The following is a 23,046-nucleotide window of genomic DNA, read 5'->3' as shown; positions in this document are numbered from 1 at the left end:
CTGATAGAAATTTCCAATTTGCATACAACACAGCCTTCACTTAAAAAAAATTAGAATTAAGACGCCTCGAATGAAAAAAGTGTAAAATATTGATAATATAAAAGGTTTTTCTGCTTGGGAAATTTTAATTAAAATTGTAAATTTTTTATCCATCAAATTTTATGCAGGAGTTTTATTTTTTTTTGAATAATTTAATATATTACAAAAAACTTCTTTTTTAGGTAATTTTATTGCAACACACTCAAGACACTTCCAAACAAATAAACTATTATCACTCAATATTTAAGCTTAATATTTGCAAAAAAAAAATAAATAAAAAATCAAACAACACTAACAATTATTACTACCAGTCAAATCCTTAGATTTGCCAGCCTTCAAATCATGTAACCCTATCCCCATCCTTGTATTCCTATCAAAAAATCCACGAAGCATTGAAAAAAGCGGGCAAAAACTAAAGTTATTCATTGAAATCTTTTTAAACTCCATTAATAAAAATAAACAAATAGACCTACCAAACGTTCTATAAACAATCATTTGAAATTTTCTAGGCGTTGTACTCTTCTCATCGGCGGTTTATTTTGCGGAAGCTGGAAGCGAAAATTCCTTCTTCAAGTCCATACCCGATGCATTTTGGTGGGCTGTCGTTACCATGACAACCGTTGGATATGGTGACATGACGTATGCAAAAACTTTAATTTTACTATAGATTTTCGATTTTCTTTCTCTCTCTATCTTTCTATTACTTTCTTACTTTGTTTATGTTTTTGTTTTGTCTTAATACTTTGTTTTTGTGTTATTTTATGATTTTGTTTGTTTTTTCTATATATTTTCATATTACTTTCTCACACTGAGTTTTTGATTTTTTTTTATTCGACGCAAGTGCTCAAAAGTAACTGACACTTAAGCATATTTGAGCATTTTTTTGAAATTGAATTAATTTTTTTTTCAATCCTTGATTTTTTTCTTTATATTAATCTTTACTAAAGTTGTTGTATTTTATCGTAAATCTTGAACGCGTGATCATGTTTAATATTGTTAATTTCAAGTCTTATCGCTTAAATAAGTTACGATTAAAATACAGCAATATTATTTATGGTCTTCATGAAATCTTGCATTTTTAACAAAAAGCCCAAAGAAACATTATTTTATTATTGCAAGCTTTCGTGAAAACTACTATTGTATTTTTAAATATTCTATCATCATCTTTCATATGATTTGCACTTGAAGTCGTACAGAATCAATAATAAAGGAGTCGTCCTTCTTTCTTTATGTATAAAACAACCATGCGACATTACAATTCATTGATACGATTTCATTTTTAAAACAACGTTTATTACTTTATACATCAACCACCATGGCTTTTTTTCAACTCCCTAATATTTTGGACACAATACATATTAAAAATCATAAATATTTATAATTTTCAAAGCACATCTTACAAAAGAAGAGCCTTTTTTCAAAGAGCACATAGTTTTGGTTTCTTAAAAAGACAAAAATGGTTTCTTGCAACTTAGCAAAAACTTTTAATTTGCTTTATTTTAAACTTAAAATTTGAATGCGTGACATTTTTGAAGAGATTTTAATTTTAATTAAATTAATTTATTTTAAAATGCTGCTTTTGCTTGTTGCATGTTTTGCATTTTTAATTTGAATACTTGTGTTTCTTTTGATTTTTGTTCAATTTAAAAATGTTTAAAAATTGGCCAAAATATGTATTTATTTCTTAATTTTGCACGAAATAATAATTGGATTAATATATTTTTTTTTTTTGTTAAATGTCATGTGTGCATTATACACTAATCAAAAACAAACATTCAATTGAAACGTCTGTTACCATATCTCTATCTGTCATTTGTTTTCTTTTTTCTTTCTCTCTTTCGCTCTCAGTTATGTTTTCCTATCATATTTTGTTTAAACAACATTTTTGCACCTACATACATACATAAAAACATACATAATTAAATATATCCATAAATTATTTTCATGTCGTTAATCATTCAGAGACTAAATAGTTTTCTTCAGTAATTTTTGCCCATTTAAATAGAATTTTATATATTTTATTATAGTTCATGATGAATTAATTACGAATGAATGTATGGAAATATACAGACATACATATATTTTTAATAATATTTTACAACAAAATAGTAGAACGAACGCTTAATGATTATTATTGTAATTAAATTAAGAAAGTATTTTTGAAAGATTTTAATTCTGAAATATGAATATCTCCTATTTCATAAGAGATAATCGATGATAGGTTTTTATAGTACTCAATGAAGATTCTATAGGTATATGTAATTTTTTATTTAAAAATATAATATACCGGAGTTTTTCTATTTTGCGGATGGTAATGTTCCAATTCAAGTGAAATTTCAATTGAATCGGACAGTACCGCAGTTAGTGTGTTAACACTAACTACGGTACTGATACCCAAGTTAAATATGTGAGTTTATTACAGGACAACATGTTCATAAATTGTTGACAACGAAATATAAAACCGTTACGGCATCATAACTGTCATGTTGAATTTAATTTTGTTTTAATCGCACAGTAAGGCAAACTTTTTTGATGACATCTTAATAGTACTTACATAATTTAAAAATACAAATATTCGACTAGCTCGACTTAGAAATATCAATCGATTTGCGATTTTTATAATATTGTACTAATGTTTCTAACTTAACAGCTAGACTCTAAAACAACTAGCTTCTCTAATATGTATATAGAACATGAAGTTGCCCTGAAAACATTCTTATAGAATTTAGAAGAACAAAGCTTTTTTTAATATGATATATGTTATATGTATTTTACATTTATTAAATTCACGAATTCTGTGATATTATTAATATAGTTTCAGCAAAAACATTAATTAGAGATTTTTTGAACAAAATTATGAGGATTTAATGAAAGTGTATGAATAAGGTCGTAAGAATCTAAAAATTCGAAATCCTTTTAATATTTTTAAAAGTACCGTAGCACATAGAACTAACGCTTCTAAATCTAGAAGGACCAATGGACTTTAGTTTCAAAAATATAATTTACAAATATACAAAAAGGTCAAAATAATAATAAAACTACATTTATTAAGGGTTTAGATTTGTAAGAATAAATTATTTACATTTAAAAGTTGATTTTCATATTATTTCCGCCGCCTGTGATATTTAGAACTTAATTTTGATTTATTAATACATAGTTTTATTAACAATCTCTCAGCAAATGCACCCATTTTATACTCGCCCTTTTTTATTCTTAGTATTCAGTCACCTTTTCCCCTAAAACCTAATCGCTGCCTTTCGCTCTCTTGAAATCTCCTTCCCACTCTGTATCTTTTTCTATCTATTTTTATAATAAGAAGTATATAAATGACTATTATAACATTTACTATTGCTATTGTTAATATATTGTACAAATACATACATAATATAATATTTTATAAAAATTATTTATTATTGAAATTTATGTATTTCTTTCCTATTAATTATTATGTATGTGTAAACCATTTTAATCTACATACTTACATGCCCATTTTCTCTTATATGTCTTATTATATATCCTTAATAATTTTATTTTATAATAACAATTAACATACATAGAAATCAAAAAAAAAAACAAAAACATAAAAGATCGAAATTTTACTCCATAATTTATTATATTTGTATTTTCATTTGTTTATTTTTTATCGTTCGTTCGTTCGTTCGTTTATATACATCGTACGTACTCTCTCTCCATACCAAAAAAATCAAAAAAAAAAATATTTATAAAAAATTCCTTAAACTCTTATTAACCAAATACCAAAAAAAATTACAAAACCAAAAAAATAACGAATTTGAATTTGATAAATGACCCCACATCTAACTTCCCCATTGAATGAATATACAAAAATTGAAATTGAACCTAAATCTGAAAACGTGAATCAATATTACGAATATGTACTTGTGAATGACGTTACGTAGGCCGGTCGGAGTTTGGGGTAAAATTGTGGGATCACTGTGTGCCATTGCTGGTGTCTTGACAATCGCTCTACCGGTACCGGTTATTGTCAGTAATTTCAATTATTTCTATCACCGTGAAACGGATCAAGAGGAGATGCAGAGCCAAAACTTCAATCATGTTACTAGTTGTCCATATTTACCTGGTACATTAGGTAAGTCGGCTTTTCATTGCTTTATTTTATTGTTATTCTCTTTTTATTTAGACATGCTCTTTATTACACATCTCTTAAGTCAAAACATGCTTAACACACACATACACTCTTTATCTCTCCTCTATCTATAAAAATAAAGTAATTACATAAATATGCATATTAATAATTACATAAATATATTAAATATAAAACAATTTTTATAAACAGGCTTATTATAAGTAGATTTCATAGTAGATTTGAGTTTTTTAATAAATACACAGCCATACTTACATAATCTCTCTTGATCCCCCACCCCAAATTAATACTTTTCCTCCTACAAAAAATATAAATAATTATTATAATTACGTTATGAATTATGAAATTTGTAATAGTAAATTTAAGCTTTTGTTTTAGTAAATTCACTAGCTTAATTTATTTCTTTTTTTCTTTTCTATTCCCATATTTACACAACATCATAATTAATAACAAATTACAAATAATAAAATCAAAAAACCACAAAAAATTTAAATCCGATTGATACATAATAAACCACTCACTCGCTCACTCCACCATCAAATTGTAATGAAATAAAAACGAGTAGGTCAACATTTAAAGAAATCATCGTTATCTGAGTCCTCATCGGATATGATGGATTTAGATGATGGTGTCGAATCAACGCCAGGAATGACTGACATGCATCCTGGTCGTTCATTGGCTCCATTTTTAGGAGCCACCACTCATCATTCACATTTAACTCCAACAGCAACAACTACTGCTACCACAACCCTGCCAGCACCGCCTCAGCAACAACAACAAACGCCGCCAGATAAGCAACTACAACAGCAGCAGCAACAAGTTCAACAGCAGCAGCAGCAACAAATCCAGTTGCAAAATGGCTACACACAATCTGCCATCAGTGTTACAAGCGGTGGTAACATTCAAACTCATAGACATAATAATGCTTTGGCTGTTAGTATCGAGACCGACGTTTGACTACTGGGTAAGTGTCTGTCATTCAAATTCTATTCACTATCATTTTTTTTGGATTTTTTTTATAATTTATTTTTTTGTATTTAATTTTCGTAATCAATAAAATCTCTTATCCTGTCAAGAAATAAAGTTGTGCCTTAATTATGTATGTAACTTGTTTGGTCCTATACATCCCCTTAAATAAATGAATAAATAATTGCATTTCTATTAATGTGTCTGCCTTTTTATTAATGGTATTTACATAATATTTTATTTAACTCAATTCTTTAAATTTAAACATACTTACGTTAGTATTCCATATATCGAAAATACTTTTTAAATTAAATGTGCTCTTAAGTTTTAAATAACTTCTATGTAAGTTATATTTTTACATAACTTATATAGGAGATTTTTAATGAAAATTTTCGAATAGCTTAATATATACATATAAACTTAGATTTTTATCTTGTTGTACAAAATATGTAAAATAATTTTGTAAATCTTAAACTTTTATAAATATATGATACAAACTACAAACTGCAACAGTATAAGAGATTACGAATATGTTTTTAAGTAAAAATTGTTTTAAAATTTCCACATTGTTTTGCATTTGAGCTATATAAAAATTTAGCTTTTATTTTCTTTTGCATTTCCAACAATTGTATTGAAAACAATTTTGAAACCATGAAAATACAAAACAAAAATCTAAATCTAACAATATTTAGTAAAAAAGACGTTACGTGCTATATTTTGGCCTTGTACAATACGTTGGATGCCAGAAACGACTACCAAAGCTGTTTAAAATTTAATTTTAAGTAGTAATTTAATTAATTTAACAAAAAAATGAACAAAAAAGCATCAAAAAAAATTAAATATAAAAAAACATCGAAAAAAATCTTAAAAAAATAACTAGCAAATAAACACATAAAAACCTGAAATAGGTAAAAATTTATAAAAAAAAAAACAAAAATAAATTTAAAGAAAAAAAAACAAAACGTGCCGTTCATGAAGAAAATTAAAAAAAAATCACAACCATATTAAAAATAATGAGGAAACAACTATCAAGAAGACGCTAATAAATATGTATCTAGAAAAATATAGGAAAACGATATTTATGAAAATCCTTTAACAATTAAATTTGTAGTAGAAAACAGGAAGAAAACAAATGGCAAAAATAATCCATTGCAACGATAATAATAATTTATAGACAAAACAAACAAATAAACTAATATATGTATAATTAATATCCATGAAACTAGCAGTGGCTTAGAGAATGCCTCCTACAAAAACAAAAAAAAAAAAAAAACAAAAAAAAAAAAAACAAAAAAACACAGAAGCAAAAGTACATACAATGTTTATGATCAGATTTAGAACATATAAGTACTAATAATAACTTAGAATATAGCAGACTTAAAAAAAACAACCAAAGTGATGATACCTAGAAAAAGAACAGTTGCAAATAGAGTATATAAAGTAAATAACAATAAAAATCAACAAAATAAAAACAAAATAACATTTTAATAAATATTTAACACAGCATTAAATTAAATTACAAAACTTTCATTACGCAAACATCAAAAATTATTTTAAAGTATGCAACAATTCTTGGAAGTAGTGATTTTACCCACTTTAAAGTTGTGTTAAATTTACGTTAGCTTGATCAAGGCGATTCTACTCGGCTTATAATCGCACTTCATTTCTATTACAAATGAAACTTTGTAGAATAAATAACACCCTTACATATTATCATGAAAAAAAAATATTTTTCCACCTAATTCCAAAAAAGTTCATAAAAATTATTTCTAGAACATGGTTTTAAAAGCAGTAAATAGGAATCGAGAAAATCATATCACAATAAATTTGCTAAGCATAACAGTGATCGATTACAGTTTGTAGAATAGTTCACAACACCACATTTAGAATTTTCTAAAAAAAAATAATTTTTAATTGTTGTAAGACTTTAAACGTTGTATCTCTAATGTTTTAGTGCGATTTAGTCCACAATACCTTATTTAGAATTTTCTAAAAAATGATTTTTAGTTGTTGTAAGACTTTAAACGTTGTATCTCTAATGTTTTAGTCCGATTTAGTCCACAATACCTTATTTGGAATTTTCTAAAAAAATGATTTTTAGTTGTTGTAAGACTTTAAACGTTGTATCTCTAATATTTTAGTCCGATTTTTATTTAACAGATTCATTTTGGCAAAGTTTTTAACAAAAATAGCTTAATAATTATTGTTAAATGGATGTAGTGTATTTTTAATACTTATTCACACTTTCAGAAATCATACTTCACAAGTTAGCTATCTATAGCAAGTCGTTTAAAATGGTCTTGTATTATTTTATTTGCAAAATAGTTTTGTGGTATGCATACATACATACATACATACATACATACATACATACATACATACATACATGCAATCTTAATACACAAGACTGTTTTTACAGTATCGCTCATTTACTGCAATACTGGCATAATTTAAAAAAGTCAATTTCGAAAAATAAAAGGTTTTACAAACGTTATGAAAATTTCAAAAATAACTTAAAAAAATAGAAAAGATTAATATGACTTTTAAGTAAATTTTAATCTGAGTCGATTAAGGTATGTATGTCCGTCTGTCCATCTTTGTGTAAACTTTCAAGTCGGAATTTTCAAAATAATTTCATGAAATTTAGTACATACTCTTCTTTTGACCTAAGGACAAAAATTATTGAAATCGTCCCATTATTTCACTTACAACCGTACCACATGATCTAGTAATCGACAAAACTTACTTTTATAAAAGTAAAAATGACACTGCCGATTTTCATAGTCATCGATCCACATTTGATCATAGCCCCCATACAAAGACCCATTCGGAAAATGACTTGAAAACTCCACTTTTATATATTAATATTTTTTATAATTACCCCAATATAACCTCTCTATTTATATCTATTTTTTGTCCACAAATGTAAAAAAAGCAATATAAATACTTTATTATTAAAAAAAATCAACTATTTTAACATGATCACTGGTATGGGGTCATGCTAAACATTCCCACTTGTTTTAACTTAAAAACAAAAAATACCTCTAACACCGAAAACAGTGCATATATTTTTTATTATTCAGTTCAAAAAAACTTGAATTTTGACTTATGGCAATCTTGGAGTTAATGAGCGATCTATTTATATTCATTTTTGACATAATGATGAAACAGCAATAAACACAATTGAAAGACTTTATTTAGCTTTAATATTTTTAATTTCTAATTAAATTAAAAATAAATTAAAAAAAATAAACTCATAACTAAAAAGCTTTTTAAAAGTTTTGAAAACAATTGTATAAAGAACACTACAAATAGAACATCACACTGAATTTTTTTTCAATTATTTTGTTAAAAAGACAATGGGTTTTATTTTCGGTATATTGAAAAATGTTAAATCAAAAAGTATAACAATAAACATGAATAATTTTTGGCTATAAATTATACTTCATCGTTAGTATACAATCGAATGTTATTGTATTCATAGATCTTTGTTAAGTTTAAAATCTCTTTGTTAGTAATATGAAATATGATATATCAAATGCCAAGAAAGTTTTGGAGAAATCACTCGTATATATAAATCACAGATTTCTATAGTTATTTGTAAAGCCAAAAATCGATACTAGTTGATCCTTTTAGAATTCTTTTCTATAGTTAATATTTTGATTTTCGCTTTCCTGTTTTCTCCTGACCAGAGTATGAAACAATTTTTTTATAAAAGTATTTAAATAAATGTATGTTTGTATAGTGTACATAGAAATATACTGCCACCAATAAACTGAAACATTCAACTTAAAAAATAATAGATTTAAACTAATTCATTCTAATACACATTATTGTTAACTGTTTATTGTAAATTTTATGTAAAATTGATAAATTTTCATCAATTCAAAATTAGTCGTACACACTAACTACAGCCATCAATGACAAAACAAACTAACAAACACACATTTAATATTGCAAAAAAATCAAATCACGCATTTAATAGTTTTTTCTTGAACAAAAAAAAACAAATAACATTTAAATTTGCTAATGAAAGTAAAATATGACGTGTAAATAGAAATAAAAAAATTCAATTAATTTCAAGGATCAAAACTTTTGCTTAATTTCTTAACCAGTGAAAAAATATATACCAATTAAAAATATTTTTTTCTTATTGATCCTTATTAATAAATTAAACTTAACGCAACTTAAACTATCTAATAAATACAAACAATTTCCCCATCAAATTTTTTGCTTAAAAAGTCCCCCCGATTTAAACTGATCAAATAAAGTACAAATCTTCAGAAAAAATACAAATGTAAAAAATAAAAACAAATACAACAACAACAACAATTAATACAATGTAAATTAAATAAACTTTAAAACCAACAAACATAAATAGCAAAGCTCTTATGATTTTTTTTTAACAGGACATTATACTTAATAAAATAACAATAAAGAAAGAAAGATTCAACAATTATTTAGAAATCATAAAATGAAACTAAAATTAAAAAAATGAATGCAAAAATATTTATATATGTATATTACATAAGAGTGTTCCGAAAGAATTTCATGTAAAAATATCTCTTAATCGATGAGTATTATTACATGAAAAAAAAACATATTTTTTGGAGTTCATTCCTCAGTTTCCTACCAGCGATTTTTACATCCTAAACTCTTAAAAAATTACAATATTTTTTTAATTGATTGCGGGAATAATAATTTATAATTTTTTAGAGAAATAGGTGTCAAAATTTTTGTAATTTTTAAAATAGTTTGATACTTGATTTGGTCCATTTCAGAATTTGTAGATTATTATGGAATTATATGCACTAAAAGTCGTTTTGCAGACCATAAATATTCTATGATTTTTTTCTGCGATAAATTCAAAATTACGTAATTTTTGTGGGTATCCCATTTGCAATATTTTTGTATATGCAACTGTCAGATAATGGATTATTACTGTACTTAATGGTGGAAAATAGAAAGAACATTTTTGATATAGTTTTGTTCAAAAAAATGTATTTAATTTTAGTTAACTTTATATCATTGCAAGGGTCTGCGAAATATTAATTAAAATTTTCCTAATTTTAACTTAACAATTTATACAAAAATCAAGATTTTCAATTGTTAGTAGGGACAATTTTCAAACAAATTGGTTTAATTTATCATATTTTCTATACATGAACATGTTTGAATATGAATATGAATATGTTTTCGAAAAACATCGAGTTTGCTTAGATGGGTCACTTATATTGTTTATTAGTGTCTAAAATTTACTGGTGTAAAATTTTAGTGAAATTGGATAACGAGAACCCGTACCGGAAATCGTTTGAAAAGTGTAAAACTGGGTAAAAAGTAAGTTGTAGACTCTAAATAATAATAAAAAAACCAATAAAGTGAAGTCTAAATAATTTTTGGACACCTCTAATGTGCACACTTATAAATGTTTGCATTTTTATCATTCGATACAATTTTCACTTATGCTGTCTTTTTGTCTTTATCGAAAAATGTTTCTAAATAACTAATAATTGCCTTATGCTAAAACGATTAATAAAGTTTACTTAATAATTATTTTTGCATAAGACGGTAAAACTTTTAATATTTGAATAAGATCATTTAAAAAACTTTAATTTGATAGACAATACAAAATGACATAAAATTTTTAATTATAATTAAAATTTTCATATTTCTTAAAAAAGATTTGGGTGACGATTTAATTATTTTTTTTTTAATTTAAATTTGTAAAAGAAAACTAATATTGACTGATATGCAATATAAACATTTATTTTGCATAAATTGAAATATCAAAACATTTACTGTAAATAAAATAAATACAATTTAATATTTAAAAAAAGCTTAGAAAACCGTCCACGCTCACAAATTTTAAATAAAACAATTAAAAAGATTTATGTTTATGTTGCTTAAGCTGTAAAGGGAAAAACAAAATTATCTTAAAAAATTAATAAAATGTAAGATTTATTTCATAATATATAAAGTTTCTAATTTCATAAATAGGAATCAAAATCTTATAATATTATAATTGCATGCACTTTCCAAGGTTATGGAAAGTGAAATATCTTGTGAAACATCTAGAGATCAAAAATTTTTGTGAGCGAACAATTGAAGTCGCTCTACTGGAGATCTTCTAGCCTTCCTTTCGGAGAAATGGTTTCATTCCATTCACCATTTTGGCGAAAGTAAAGTGGGGGCTTTAGATATTTCCAAGGAGTTTGATAGAGTGTGGCATGGTGCACTTGTATAAAAACTCATTGCATTTGTTGTCTGTAATAACTTCACTCGATTTATTTTCCTACTTTCTCAGAGATCACACTATACGAGTTGTTATAGATGTGATCTCATCAAACGAGTTCAAGATTAATTTAGGGGTACAGCAAGACTCCGTTCGTTCTCATGCCATAATTCTTATCTTCATAAATAACCTTGTATGTCAAACTTCCAATAGGCCAAGCTCTCTTGAGATTGGGGCAATAAGGAGTCGATTTAACGCCCACAAGACTCAAAGTGTTTTTTAACACATAAACGTATGACAGATAATGGTAGTCCATCTATTTATATATATGGGTGGTGTAAATATGAAGGAATCAGAAACTCTTGATCTTCTTTGCATTGAAATACAGTGCGATGTCCGATGCACTAAGCACATTTTCCAACTGTCGAAAGAAACATTTAAGTGTCTCGGTTTTTTGAAACAATGTAAGACATATTTCACTTCATCTGATCTTCGTACTATGTATTTACACCATGTATGGACCAGAGCTTCGTAGTCTACAAGAGAGAGCGAAGGTACTTATCGGTGAGAGTAGGTCATCCAACTATATTGATTCACTGGAGCACCGTCGCAACGTGGGGTGTATTTCACTGTTCTATCGATACTATAATGGAATGTGTTCCTTTGAAATAACCCGTATATTTTTACGCAGCTTACGATTGCCATCAATAACACACCCATTTTTGGATCACAAAACACATTACAGGGAAAATTCGTTCTTCAGCCGAACTATTCGTATGTGGTGCAAACTTCCTGCAGAAGTATTCCCCATCACGTTCGATTCGAAAAGGTTTAAATCAAATGTTCACAAACACTACTCTCTCAATTCTTCTTCCCACAACCTTATTTCCCAGTTCCAGCATAATGCTCTGCATGGTAGGGGTCATCTCCTGAGCGCAGGTCCTAAAAAAAATAATTCTTACATTTTTTTTATTAAATGTGATATATATTAATAAACATATTAACAAATATATAATTTTTGAATAATTCAAAATTAACACCCAAATCTATTCCAATATTTTTGCATTTTTTATTCTTTTATTAAAATTAGAATATTTTCAAAAATATTCAATTAAATGTTTGCTCCTCATTTGGTCTCATGAAAGGCATAAACGTTTTTTTTTTTTTTTTTTTTTTTTTGTACAAAATAAAGTCCTTATAAATAAAAAAAATATTTAAGAAATAAATATTATGAAAAAATTCTAAAATTAAATCAAATTTAATTTAAATTTAAGCATAATTACAACCAAAACCAAATAAAAATTATTATAATTGAACAAAGAAAACACCAAACTACATAAACTAAAATTGTATTATTATTTAAATTTAATTTAAAATAATTTAAAATTTAATTATAAATAATCTAGTAAATTATGTAAAAAAAAGTAAAAAAAAAACAAAAAATATAAATTAATACATTTTAGTATTATAATGTTACACAAAAATAAAAATACCAGAAATCCTTAAATATTAAAAAAAAATATTTCAAAAAAATTCCCACGTTTGGAGCTGAGATTTTAATTAAAAAAATTTTATCTGGTATGGAAGTTCGACAAAGAGACAATGCATCTGAAAATAATAGTGATTTTCATTTACATCTATCGTGTGAGTCGTTACGGATGAACTCTTTGTAAACGAGGGTGAAGACAATTATCACTTTAGTGTCTCCTATGTAATAGAGAGAGTGGACCCTTGAAAAACAAATTTAAGCATTTTGCTGTCTCTTCGTAATTTATGACTTCCTAATAAGACAAGCCCATATTTAAATAGTCTTAAATAGGCAATTATACCGCTTAAAATTTTATTATTATATTCAATCCGGGATCCAATTTTTTACTGTGAAAAATAATTTTATTACGATTTTAATCTCTACATGATCCAGAATAGTTTGCCAAATCATGACTCTAAGCAATATTAGCTCAATTCACTACATATCTTGTGTAAATACTTTTGCATCATTCTATATGCATTTATTTATTTATTGATTTAAACTTACATCATGAAAAAATTCGTGCATGCGGTTTTTAATAATATTGGAAACACTTCTCTCACAAAGAAGTTATTTAGATTTTTTATAATAAAATATCTAGTAGGTGTACGAACCAGGGTTTGTTAGCCAAATATTCTACTCTCTGCATTTTATTGCACATCAAATAATGGGTTTCAGGTTCTTACGTTCGCCCTTTCGTTGTCGACTACTCCCGAGTGGCCTGGTGATGTAAACCTTACCTCTGAAAAAATATTCAGTTAAAGCTTTTTTGCAAACCAATACCACCTTATATTTAATTTTATCACCTGATACCATTCAATTAGTTAGCCAATGCCCGAATCCAATACTTAGAGTAAAGTTTTAAAATTTTTTCAATAAGCAATTATCGTAATTTTAAATTCTCTATTATTACCCAAATTTAAAATTCAATTAAGACAAAATTTGACATAACATGGCTGCACCATATTATTCTTGCTCACTGAACTTATGTGTATTTAACTACATTCTTAAAACAATTAATCAAGTATAACTCGGTTTTACCAATTACATTGCAACTTTTAAATAAAAAACTCGGCTTGTTGAAATATTTTCAAATATTTTAAGTCCCAAGATGTATGTAAGGGAATAAATAACTACAATAATTTTAAGGATTTCAAAATTAGAACATAAAAAAAATAAATAAATATGAATGTGTTTTTTGAGAGTTTGGAATAAATGTGTTCAAAAAATCCAATGTTATTATATGTTTAAATATAATGTTATTAATTTAAAATAAACTAAAAATGTATTTGAGTATTTAATACAATAAAATCCAGTGTTAAACAAGCTTGTAAATAATGAGATAATTGTAAATTAAAAAAATAACACAGAAACTACTTAAGTTTATAAACTAAGTATATATGTATAAGAAAAAATAAAAATAATTTATAAAATGTAATTAAATTTGTTTATTATGTCTTAAACCGTTTTGATTTGATTTTTTTTATTTTTTTTTTTTTTATTTAAAAAAAAATCTGTCTGAGTAACATTTTAAATGATTTCTCTTGTCGTTTTACAGTAACAAAAAATTTAGCGCCCATTGAAATTTTGATATGATGTCTAAATTTTAACATTTATTATTTTGTTTTGTACTTTTTCAGAAAGCCAATTTTCCGTTTTGAAACTTTGCATTTAAGCAAATGAGTTCAACTAATCAATTATAAAAGCATTTAGTCAAAAACAATAAAATTTCAGTCGATTTAATTAAAAATAAAAACATTTTATCAATGGTTTTTGATAACCGAATGTTTTTGGACCTAGGTCTTATATTACCTTCTTTATTAGTTAAATATCTCTCTTGGTTAAAGTACACTTCCAAGCTTATGATTTAAACAATGTTTTTGGACCTAGGTCTTATATTACCTTCTTTATTAGTTAAATATCTCTCTTGGTTAAAGTACACTTCCAAGCTTATGATTTAAACAATAGTAGAAAATCAGAGAAGTCTAGATGTATGGTTCATAAACGCATTACACTATACACACACAGAAAAATCTTAACTTATCCGTAGGCAAGTTATATTGTAGAGAAGTACAAGTTGTTACTTTTTGGATTAATAACTATTTATTTTTGTTTGACAATGATCAAAATATAACTGGTTACAAATGTGTTTACACGATTTTTCCGGATTTAAAACTGGCTTTACAAATATTTTTTTTACTCAATGCTCTATTAAAAAATTATTCTATCTGGAATAGTTTCTACACAAATGCAAATATTAACATTTCATTCAAATTTCTAATATCGAACCACAATCTGATTCTTTATAAGACACACGCAATAGACAATTGCCTACAAATCCTAATGAAAAAATTTATGTTATTCATAACGATCATTATTACCAAGTAATGTTTGAAATAACTACCTACAATACTCATTACCAAAATTTAAAAATATTACTGGGTTCTTAAATAATTTTTATTTTATGAATTTAGGTTTATCACAATATTTCTATATTACAAAAATTTGTTATCATTTTTATTCCGTCCGATTTAGATAAAGACTTGAAAATTTAAAGCTCTTAATTCTTACAATTTCAAGTGATTGCCCCTTAAAAGTCCCTTATAGTCCATAGATTACGAATATACATTTAGTTTACTCTTCGTTAATTAACTTTTTAAGAGCAAAAGATGGAGAAAAGTGCAATTTTTTAAAGTTGAAGCATCAAAAATAGCTCTTTTTCACATCTTTTGCTCTTAAAATATATCTAAACGAAGTGATCGGAAAAAATTATATGTATAATCGTATTTTATGGACTATAACGAAATGGAATTAGTATATGAGAACCCCTGCATTTTTTTTCGTATATCACAGTGTTATTTTATAAACCAAATATAAAAAATATATTAAATTTGTAATTCGAAATATTAGCCGATTCCAGAATCTAGAATTTAATACGTATTTAATAGGGATATAATTTGAAATTTTATTTTGAAATCGTTTAAATGCATTAATTCGAAGTTAAACCTAATAGCAAATCCAAATGTTATTTGGTAAACCTAATTATTTTAATTTTTTAGTTATTTTTTTTTCAATAATTATTTTGAAACTATATTTATTATTTAGCGTATAATTTAATGTTTAGTTTTTTATTTTTAATATTTAGACATTTATGTAGGTAAAAAATGAAACGCTTATCTTAAAAATTTAGTAAATGAATGTAGTTTAGTTTTTGAATATATTTATTAAAATTAAATGGAAAACAAAAAAAAGTAAATAGTACGCCATTTTTTAATTAAATTATAATGTAAATAAAAAAATATATAAATAAAACTTAATAATGTAAAAATGTATATAGAAAGTAAAATCAACAGTTTAGATTTTTTTGTTTTTCGCATTTGTAATTTTTTTACTTCATTTTATGATGTAGAACATTTAAAATCAAATTATAAAAAACCTCAAATTTTTTTCTAAACTTTTAGTATATTACAATAATGAAAAAATAAAAAGTCGTAAATAACCAATTTTCTTGCTTTAAACAAACACAAAAAATGTCCTTTATAATATTATTAGCAATTTTCAAAAGAAAAAAAGTAAAAATAATTAAAAAAGATAATATTAAAACATAAGAAGCAAACATATCGTTGAACATAATAATTTAATAGAATTAAAATTTAAAAAAAAAAATCTACTTTCAAAATCATTGGATTCTAACACTCAAAGTAATTGCCCAATTAATATTAATTTTTTTAACATTAAATTCTTAAATATATTTTGTTAAAATTTTTACTGCTATTTTTGGGCAACATTTTTAAGTGATTGATATGTTTGAAATACAATATTAAACATTATTAAATTTAAAAGAAAATACAGTCTTTTTGCTTAAATATTCAATACACAATTTAACTAAATACAATCGTTTCAAGTTTTCCAATAAACACTTTAATAAAAAAATACTAAAAAAAATATTTTTTTTACTAAAGAAAAAATATTCGCTTTAACTTTTGACACAAATAAAAGAATATCTAAAATTTCTTTAAAAAAAAGATATAAAGACTGGAAAATAGTGTAAAAGTAAATTAAACATTTAAAATATATATATAAAATAATTATTGAAAATAATGAAAAAATTATTGAAAATAATGAAAATAATGTAAAAAATTTATATTTTTGTTTAATATATAATTTAATTAATTATTAGTTAGCCAAAAATGTTTATATGAATTTTTGTATTCTTTAAAACAATTATAGAAAAGAATTTTTAATTTTATTGCAATTTAAACAAAAAAAGACAAAACAGCATTAAATTAAAATAAAACAAAAAGGTATTTTCTCAATAAAAAAACCAGAAATACTTTAACAATTTCAAATACAAATTTTCCCATATATAAATAAATAATACCAGCAACATTGCAATTTTATCATTAAATTAAATAATGTTTAATTACTATTATTATTTAAATTAAATAAAACTAAATTCAAAGAAAACAAATAATAATTAATTATGCCTCAAATAAAATTCCCCTTAAAGATTAATAACTAAAAGATGAAAAAAATTGTTGTTAAGATAAAAAACAAAAAGTAATAAATTGAAAATAGAAAATGTTTTATAATCGTTATTAATAAATAAAAAGCAAATAAAAAATTAAACAAATAACTCAAATAAACAAAATCCAGGATATTAATTTCAATAAACAGCAACAACAACAACAAAAACAAAACTAAACTTAAAACGCTGCGTATCTGAAATCCCTTAAAATAATTATAATTTAACAAAAGTAACAACAAAAAATTTTATTAATTATTTAGTCAAGTGCAAAAGAAAATAAATAAATTTAATTAAATTAAATGATAAACAAACAGTGGTAAACCAAAACCTAACAACATCTTTATAAAACTAATTAATAAAAAAATTTAATGAAAAAATAAGTGATTACTAAACAAAATAAAACAAAATCCAATTATTAAAAAAAATAGTTTATTATGGATATTTTTCATTTTTAAATTCATATTTTCTATCTTTATCAAAACAATAGAAAACAATTTGATATTTCAATTACTTTTAAAATTATGAGTTAATTCATTAATGTTTAAAGATTGAGAATCTTTCGTATTTTTTGACCAATGTCTTCTGCTCGGAAAACTGTCGTTTCCAGATTCCATTTATACTATATCTAACTATACTCAACTATTAAAGGCAGAAAACCAAGAAACACATTTTTGTATTTTACATATTTTATTTATTAATTAGCAAATACAACAAAATATTTTCTAGAATGTTACATGTTGTACACTCCTTTTTATAGAAGTGCGTACATATACTCATTATCTTAGACTAAATTTCGAAGAATTCTCTAATCAGTGTTCTTAAGGATATTTTATTAGAAATAATATCCACTCCTAAGATATTTTGAGAAAGCTTGGTAATAGCAAAAAGGTGCCTATAACGTTTTCTCTCCTACTATGATATAAACATTTTCTTTAGGAGAGCATTCGATTAGTGGGTTACCGTTAAATATGTCAAATCCTGAAGGCGCCATATTTGTTCAAATACAGTTTACGTATTGCTCGGTAGTTAAACAATGGTATTGTTCTGTTTTTGAGTTCTTAATATAGAACCCAAGTCCCACTTTGTCCCTCAATTTAAAGCCATCTGATTAATAATGGATTCCTAAAAGAATTTACTTGAATGATCGGCATGAGGAAGATATTCGACTGGGATCAGATTCGTCTGTAACAAAGCTTCCATAGCCTTCTAACGCAGTCAACATGTACGCAAAAATAGCTGTAGTAGTTTGATGTTACACTTTTTGTCCAAAAAGTCTACCAGACTTTTGAATCAGAATGATTGTAACCAATCATTGCATCGATCATTATTTGAGAGCAACTACCCTTTAATCGGTCATACATATCTTCAAAAAATTATTCTCAACAAATCAGTATTCCTTCTATAATATTTTTTTTTTCGTAGACGATATTTTCCCGGGAGAAGGTATGTCGAAAAGCGACTTCACATAATTATTTCGCTAAAAGATTTTTCGAAAACTTGTTTATTCTATTACATTGTATATTGCCTTTTGAATACATTTATATTTAGTTGCACTTAAAAATTGTTAAACATAATTGAAATTCTTGTAGTTAAATCTTGTTAGAAATTCCCAATAGAAAAATGTTGTTTTTAATTATAATAGTTGTTATTTAAGAAGTTCTGTATTAAACAAACCAAGTACAAACCAAGAAACGTTACTTATAAAAGTGCTAAAAATAGAATTGTATTTAGTAGTACTTGTTAAACAGTTGTATAGTGTATGTATGTATATTGACAAAAAATATGATAAAAATCTGAAATATTAATACGATCTATATGTTTTTGTTTCAAATAACGCGTCATTGAAGTATATGGTAAGTCAAATTGAATTGTTTTTATTATTCTATATAATATATTTTCTAATAAATATTATTTTTTTTCTGTAGCAAAACTTATTGTAAAGCTCTATATCTGTATATTCACTGTTTTTAATATTTCAATTTCTATGTTTTTACTACGAGAACGAAAATAAAAAAATAAAAAATTAAAAAATAAAAAGTAATCTTAAAAATAAATTAAATAAAACAAACACCAATATATTAAATCCAATTTTCTCCTGCTACTCCTCCTTAACCAAAACCAAATGCCTACAAATACAAATTCCATTAATCCTTAACACTTTTGCAAATGCATGAGCTTTTGAAAGCTGTTTGCTTCAAGTTTCAAAAAGCACGTTTTTTCTTAAAATATAAAAAAACTTAAAGCTTTTTAATTTCAGTAATTGAGGAATTCGAAAAGCTTTAACAAAAATTCAAATGTAATGTCTGTAATTAAATGTAAATTATGTTTTCACTAAAACAAAAATAAAAGATGAAAATGACAACTTTAGTGGTAAATATGTGTTATAAAGTTAAGATTTAATCTCTGAAGAATAATGAAGTATATGACTTTGACTGCGTTGTAGTTTGAAATTCATTTAAAAATTCTTCAAACTATATGGACTTGACTGTAGTGATTAAAATATATCTTTCAATCTAAGTGTCTCGTCATACGTATCATCCATATAATATCATACACTTTTTGTTTTATATCTATTTCTCTATGTTTTTCTATATGTTACTTTGTTTTTTTTTCGCTCTTCAAAAGCTCTTGTCATTCACTTATAAACATATATTCCATATATACACACATTACAACACATTCACACATCTTTTACATAAAAACTTTGTCTGTCGTCATTCACAAATTATTTATCACTTGATCAATCATCGTACTCATCAGTAAGACAAACTTAATAGTGTCGCTCATTTGATACAAACTCTAGAACTATTAGTAACTTTTAGTTTGTATTAATTTTTATTATCTTTTAATTTTAATTATTTCTTTTTTTTTGTTTTGTTTTGATTAAAATACGTTTCACTTTCATTTGTTTATAAAGTTTTCAATATTCTTTTCGATACATAATTTTTCTCTGTAAAATTGGTGTTCTTTATACTTTGTCTCTAAACTTCTTATTATTATATTAACTTTTGTTTATGATGTTTTATAATAACAAAAAAAAGATAACTAAAAATGAAATTATAAATCCAAAACAGAAAGAAAAAAACTTATTTATTTAAATTTTCTCATTCAACATTTGTAAATTACTTCCTCAATAAAAATAAAAAACGACAACGCAACACATTCCAATTCTTTAGACCTGTTGGCTTTTGGGGTAAAATCGTTGGTTCGCTATGTGTGATAGCTGGTGTCCTGACAATCGCTCTGCCCGTACCCGTTATTGTTAGTAATTTCAATTATTTCTATCATCGCGAGACGGATCAGGAGGAAATGCAAAGTCAAAATTTCAATCATGTCACAAGTTGTTCATATATGCCTGGTGCTTTAGGTAATTTTATAATTTACAATTTACAATATCTTTCTCTTACACAATATCTTTCTCTTTTTAAAACACTTGTTTCAAATTATCTCTTCCGTATGATTTCGCTTGCGACAGGTCAACATTATCGAAAATCATCATTGTCTGAATCGTCTTCGGATATTATGGATTTAGATGATGGTATTGGTACCCCGGGTTTGACTGATCATCCAGGACGTCATTTAGCTCCATTCCTAAGGACACAACAATCTTTTGAGAAACAACAACTTCAATTGCAATTACAACAGCAACAACTGCAACAACCTCAACAAAATGGAGTAAGAGGGTCTAGTACTTTAAACCAGAGACACAATAGCGCTATGGCGGTCAGTATTGAAACCGATGTCTGACTACTGGGTAAGTTAAACATTTCCCTCATCAATCACAACCGTTCATTTCACAGTCTGACACTATTATTTCAAACGCTTTGTCCAATTTTGTTAAATTTTAGTAAAAAACGTGGAGCATAGTATTAATTGGCGTCGTGAGATGTTACGTTGGATGCCAGAAACGACATCAAAGGCGGTCTAAAAGATCATTTTTTATGAAAAATGACAAAACCAAAAACGTTATTTTTTAGAAAATTCAAATAACCAAAAATAAATTTATAATTTTTTATTATTTTTTTTTAGAATTTAATAAAATTGAAAAAAGATAAAAAATTAAAATATAACATTTAGCAAATATCATTGTTAGTAAAAAAAAGAAAACCAAAGGATACAAAAATTAAAAACCAACAAAAAACAAGAATAGATAAAATAAATTTAGTTAATAATTAGAAAACAATTTTTTTAAGACAAGCTAAATTAAACAAACAAATAAACTAAATCAACAATTAGCTTAAAATTAAAAAAATAAAAAAACAAACACAAAAATTATAGTATATTAAAGTATAGACAATTAATTGGTTTATAACAACTGTAGTGAATAAACAGAAAATTAAAAAAAATAATTAGTAAATTATTTTATTATAACAAAAACAATAAAAGACATAAAATTAATTTATGTTAAATTTGATTTTGATTTGGTTTTTCAAATACATATAAAAAAGAGACACTACTCAACAAATATAGTTTCCAAGCGACAATATAATTGTCACAAGTAGCAATTTCTTAAATTCATTAGTTATGTGGGTTTTCTTTAAAAAAGAACAGACCGAAACATACACAGCTTATATATGTATTAATGTATATACACACACTATCAAATTGAAAAATAAAAATATCCTCGCATATACGGTGCCTGAACAATTTGAATAAAAGACAGATTCACGATCATTTTAAATTTATCTTTAAACCATTTACAACACATTTTATAAGATGGAAATTTTAAATTTACAAAAAGTAAACATTTATTTGTGAAACTGCATTTTGCAATCGCTCAAGAACAAAACAACAAAATAACTACAAACGGACAAACAATTGACTTACCAGAGGATTTATAACAAATTCTAATTTCTATTGTTGAGTAGTGTTGAATTTATTTTCTAAATAATAATAATAATAAAACAAAAAATAAATGCTAATTATATAAAACAAAACTGCCGTTAATTTAAATAATAAAATTTAAAATATATAAAATTGAAATAATGAAAAATAATATTAATTTTGTAAATATTAGAAAAAGAAAAATAATTTAATGCAATAAATAAATTCAATATGAAATCTTCCATCAAATAAAAATGATCATTAAAATCAGCAACAACAAAAAAACACAACAAATCTTAGATAATAAATTTTCAAAATATCTTTTCAAAAACAAAACTAAAGTTTACAATAACTTTCAGTTAAGCTTTGTTTTTTTTAATTTTCCTTAATTTCTAAATATTAAATATTCTCTTTGACCAAAAACACAAAATAAAACTAAATAAAATAAAAAAAATTAAATACTTCAACTTTTGTCTACTTTTTTAAAAATTATTTATTATTGATTTTAAATTAAATTTTTAGTTGCCTTTTTTACTTAATCACTTAATAAAAATAATGATAATTACTAACAATAATAAAAATAATCTCTTTCTATAAATGTATCTATATATCTAAATCTCTCTCTCTCTCTCTTTCGGACCATAATTTTTTTGATAATTGTCCTAATCAAAAAATAATAAAAATTTATGAAAATATAAAAAAAATAAAAACAAAAATCAAATATTCTAAAAATAAAATGACTGAACCACAAAAAAGAACACACACTCACTCACAAATTTTTTTAATTTTTAATAATATTATTTTGC

The 23,046-nt window shown here is 24.8% G+C and overlaps 1 protein-coding gene across 9 annotated transcripts in view; it reads left to right on the top strand.

The window, feature by feature from the left end:
- LOC111678962 (potassium voltage-gated channel protein Shaker) overlaps positions 1 to 21,471 on the top strand; it is a 187,560-nt gene extending 166,089 nt beyond the window's left edge. For 4 of the 9 annotated variants that reach the window (XM_023440429.2, XM_046946432.1, XM_046946429.1 and 1 more), the window contains 4 exons: positions 549 to 678; positions 3,957 to 4,147; positions 4,728 to 5,126; positions 5,821 to 6,016. In XM_023440429.2, the coding sequence (XP_023296197.2) occupies positions 549 to 678; positions 3,957 to 4,147; positions 4,728 to 5,119 (713 nt within the window). In that variant the 3' untranslated portion in view covers positions 5,120 to 5,126; positions 5,821 to 6,016. Of the gene's footprint in view, positions 1 to 548; positions 679 to 3,956; positions 4,155 to 4,727; positions 5,127 to 5,820; positions 6,017 to 19,263; positions 19,270 to 20,592; positions 20,784 to 20,891; positions 21,172 to 21,264 lie in introns of those variants that run through there. The other 5 variants (XM_046946428.1, XM_046946430.1, XM_046946431.1 and 2 more) reach the window with 5 other exon arrangements.
- The last annotated feature ends 1,575 nt before the right edge of the window (positions 21,472 to 23,046 follow it).

The sequence above is a fragment of the Lucilia cuprina genome, chromosome 3, assembly GCF_022045245.1.
Source record: "Lucilia cuprina isolate Lc7/37 chromosome 3, ASM2204524v1, whole genome shotgun sequence".
Lineage (NCBI taxonomy): Eukaryota > Metazoa > Arthropoda > Insecta > Diptera > Calliphoridae > Lucilia > Lucilia cuprina.
The sequence above is the reverse complement of the archived record's forward strand: the minus strand, read 5'-3'. Positions and strand labels throughout refer to the sequence as shown.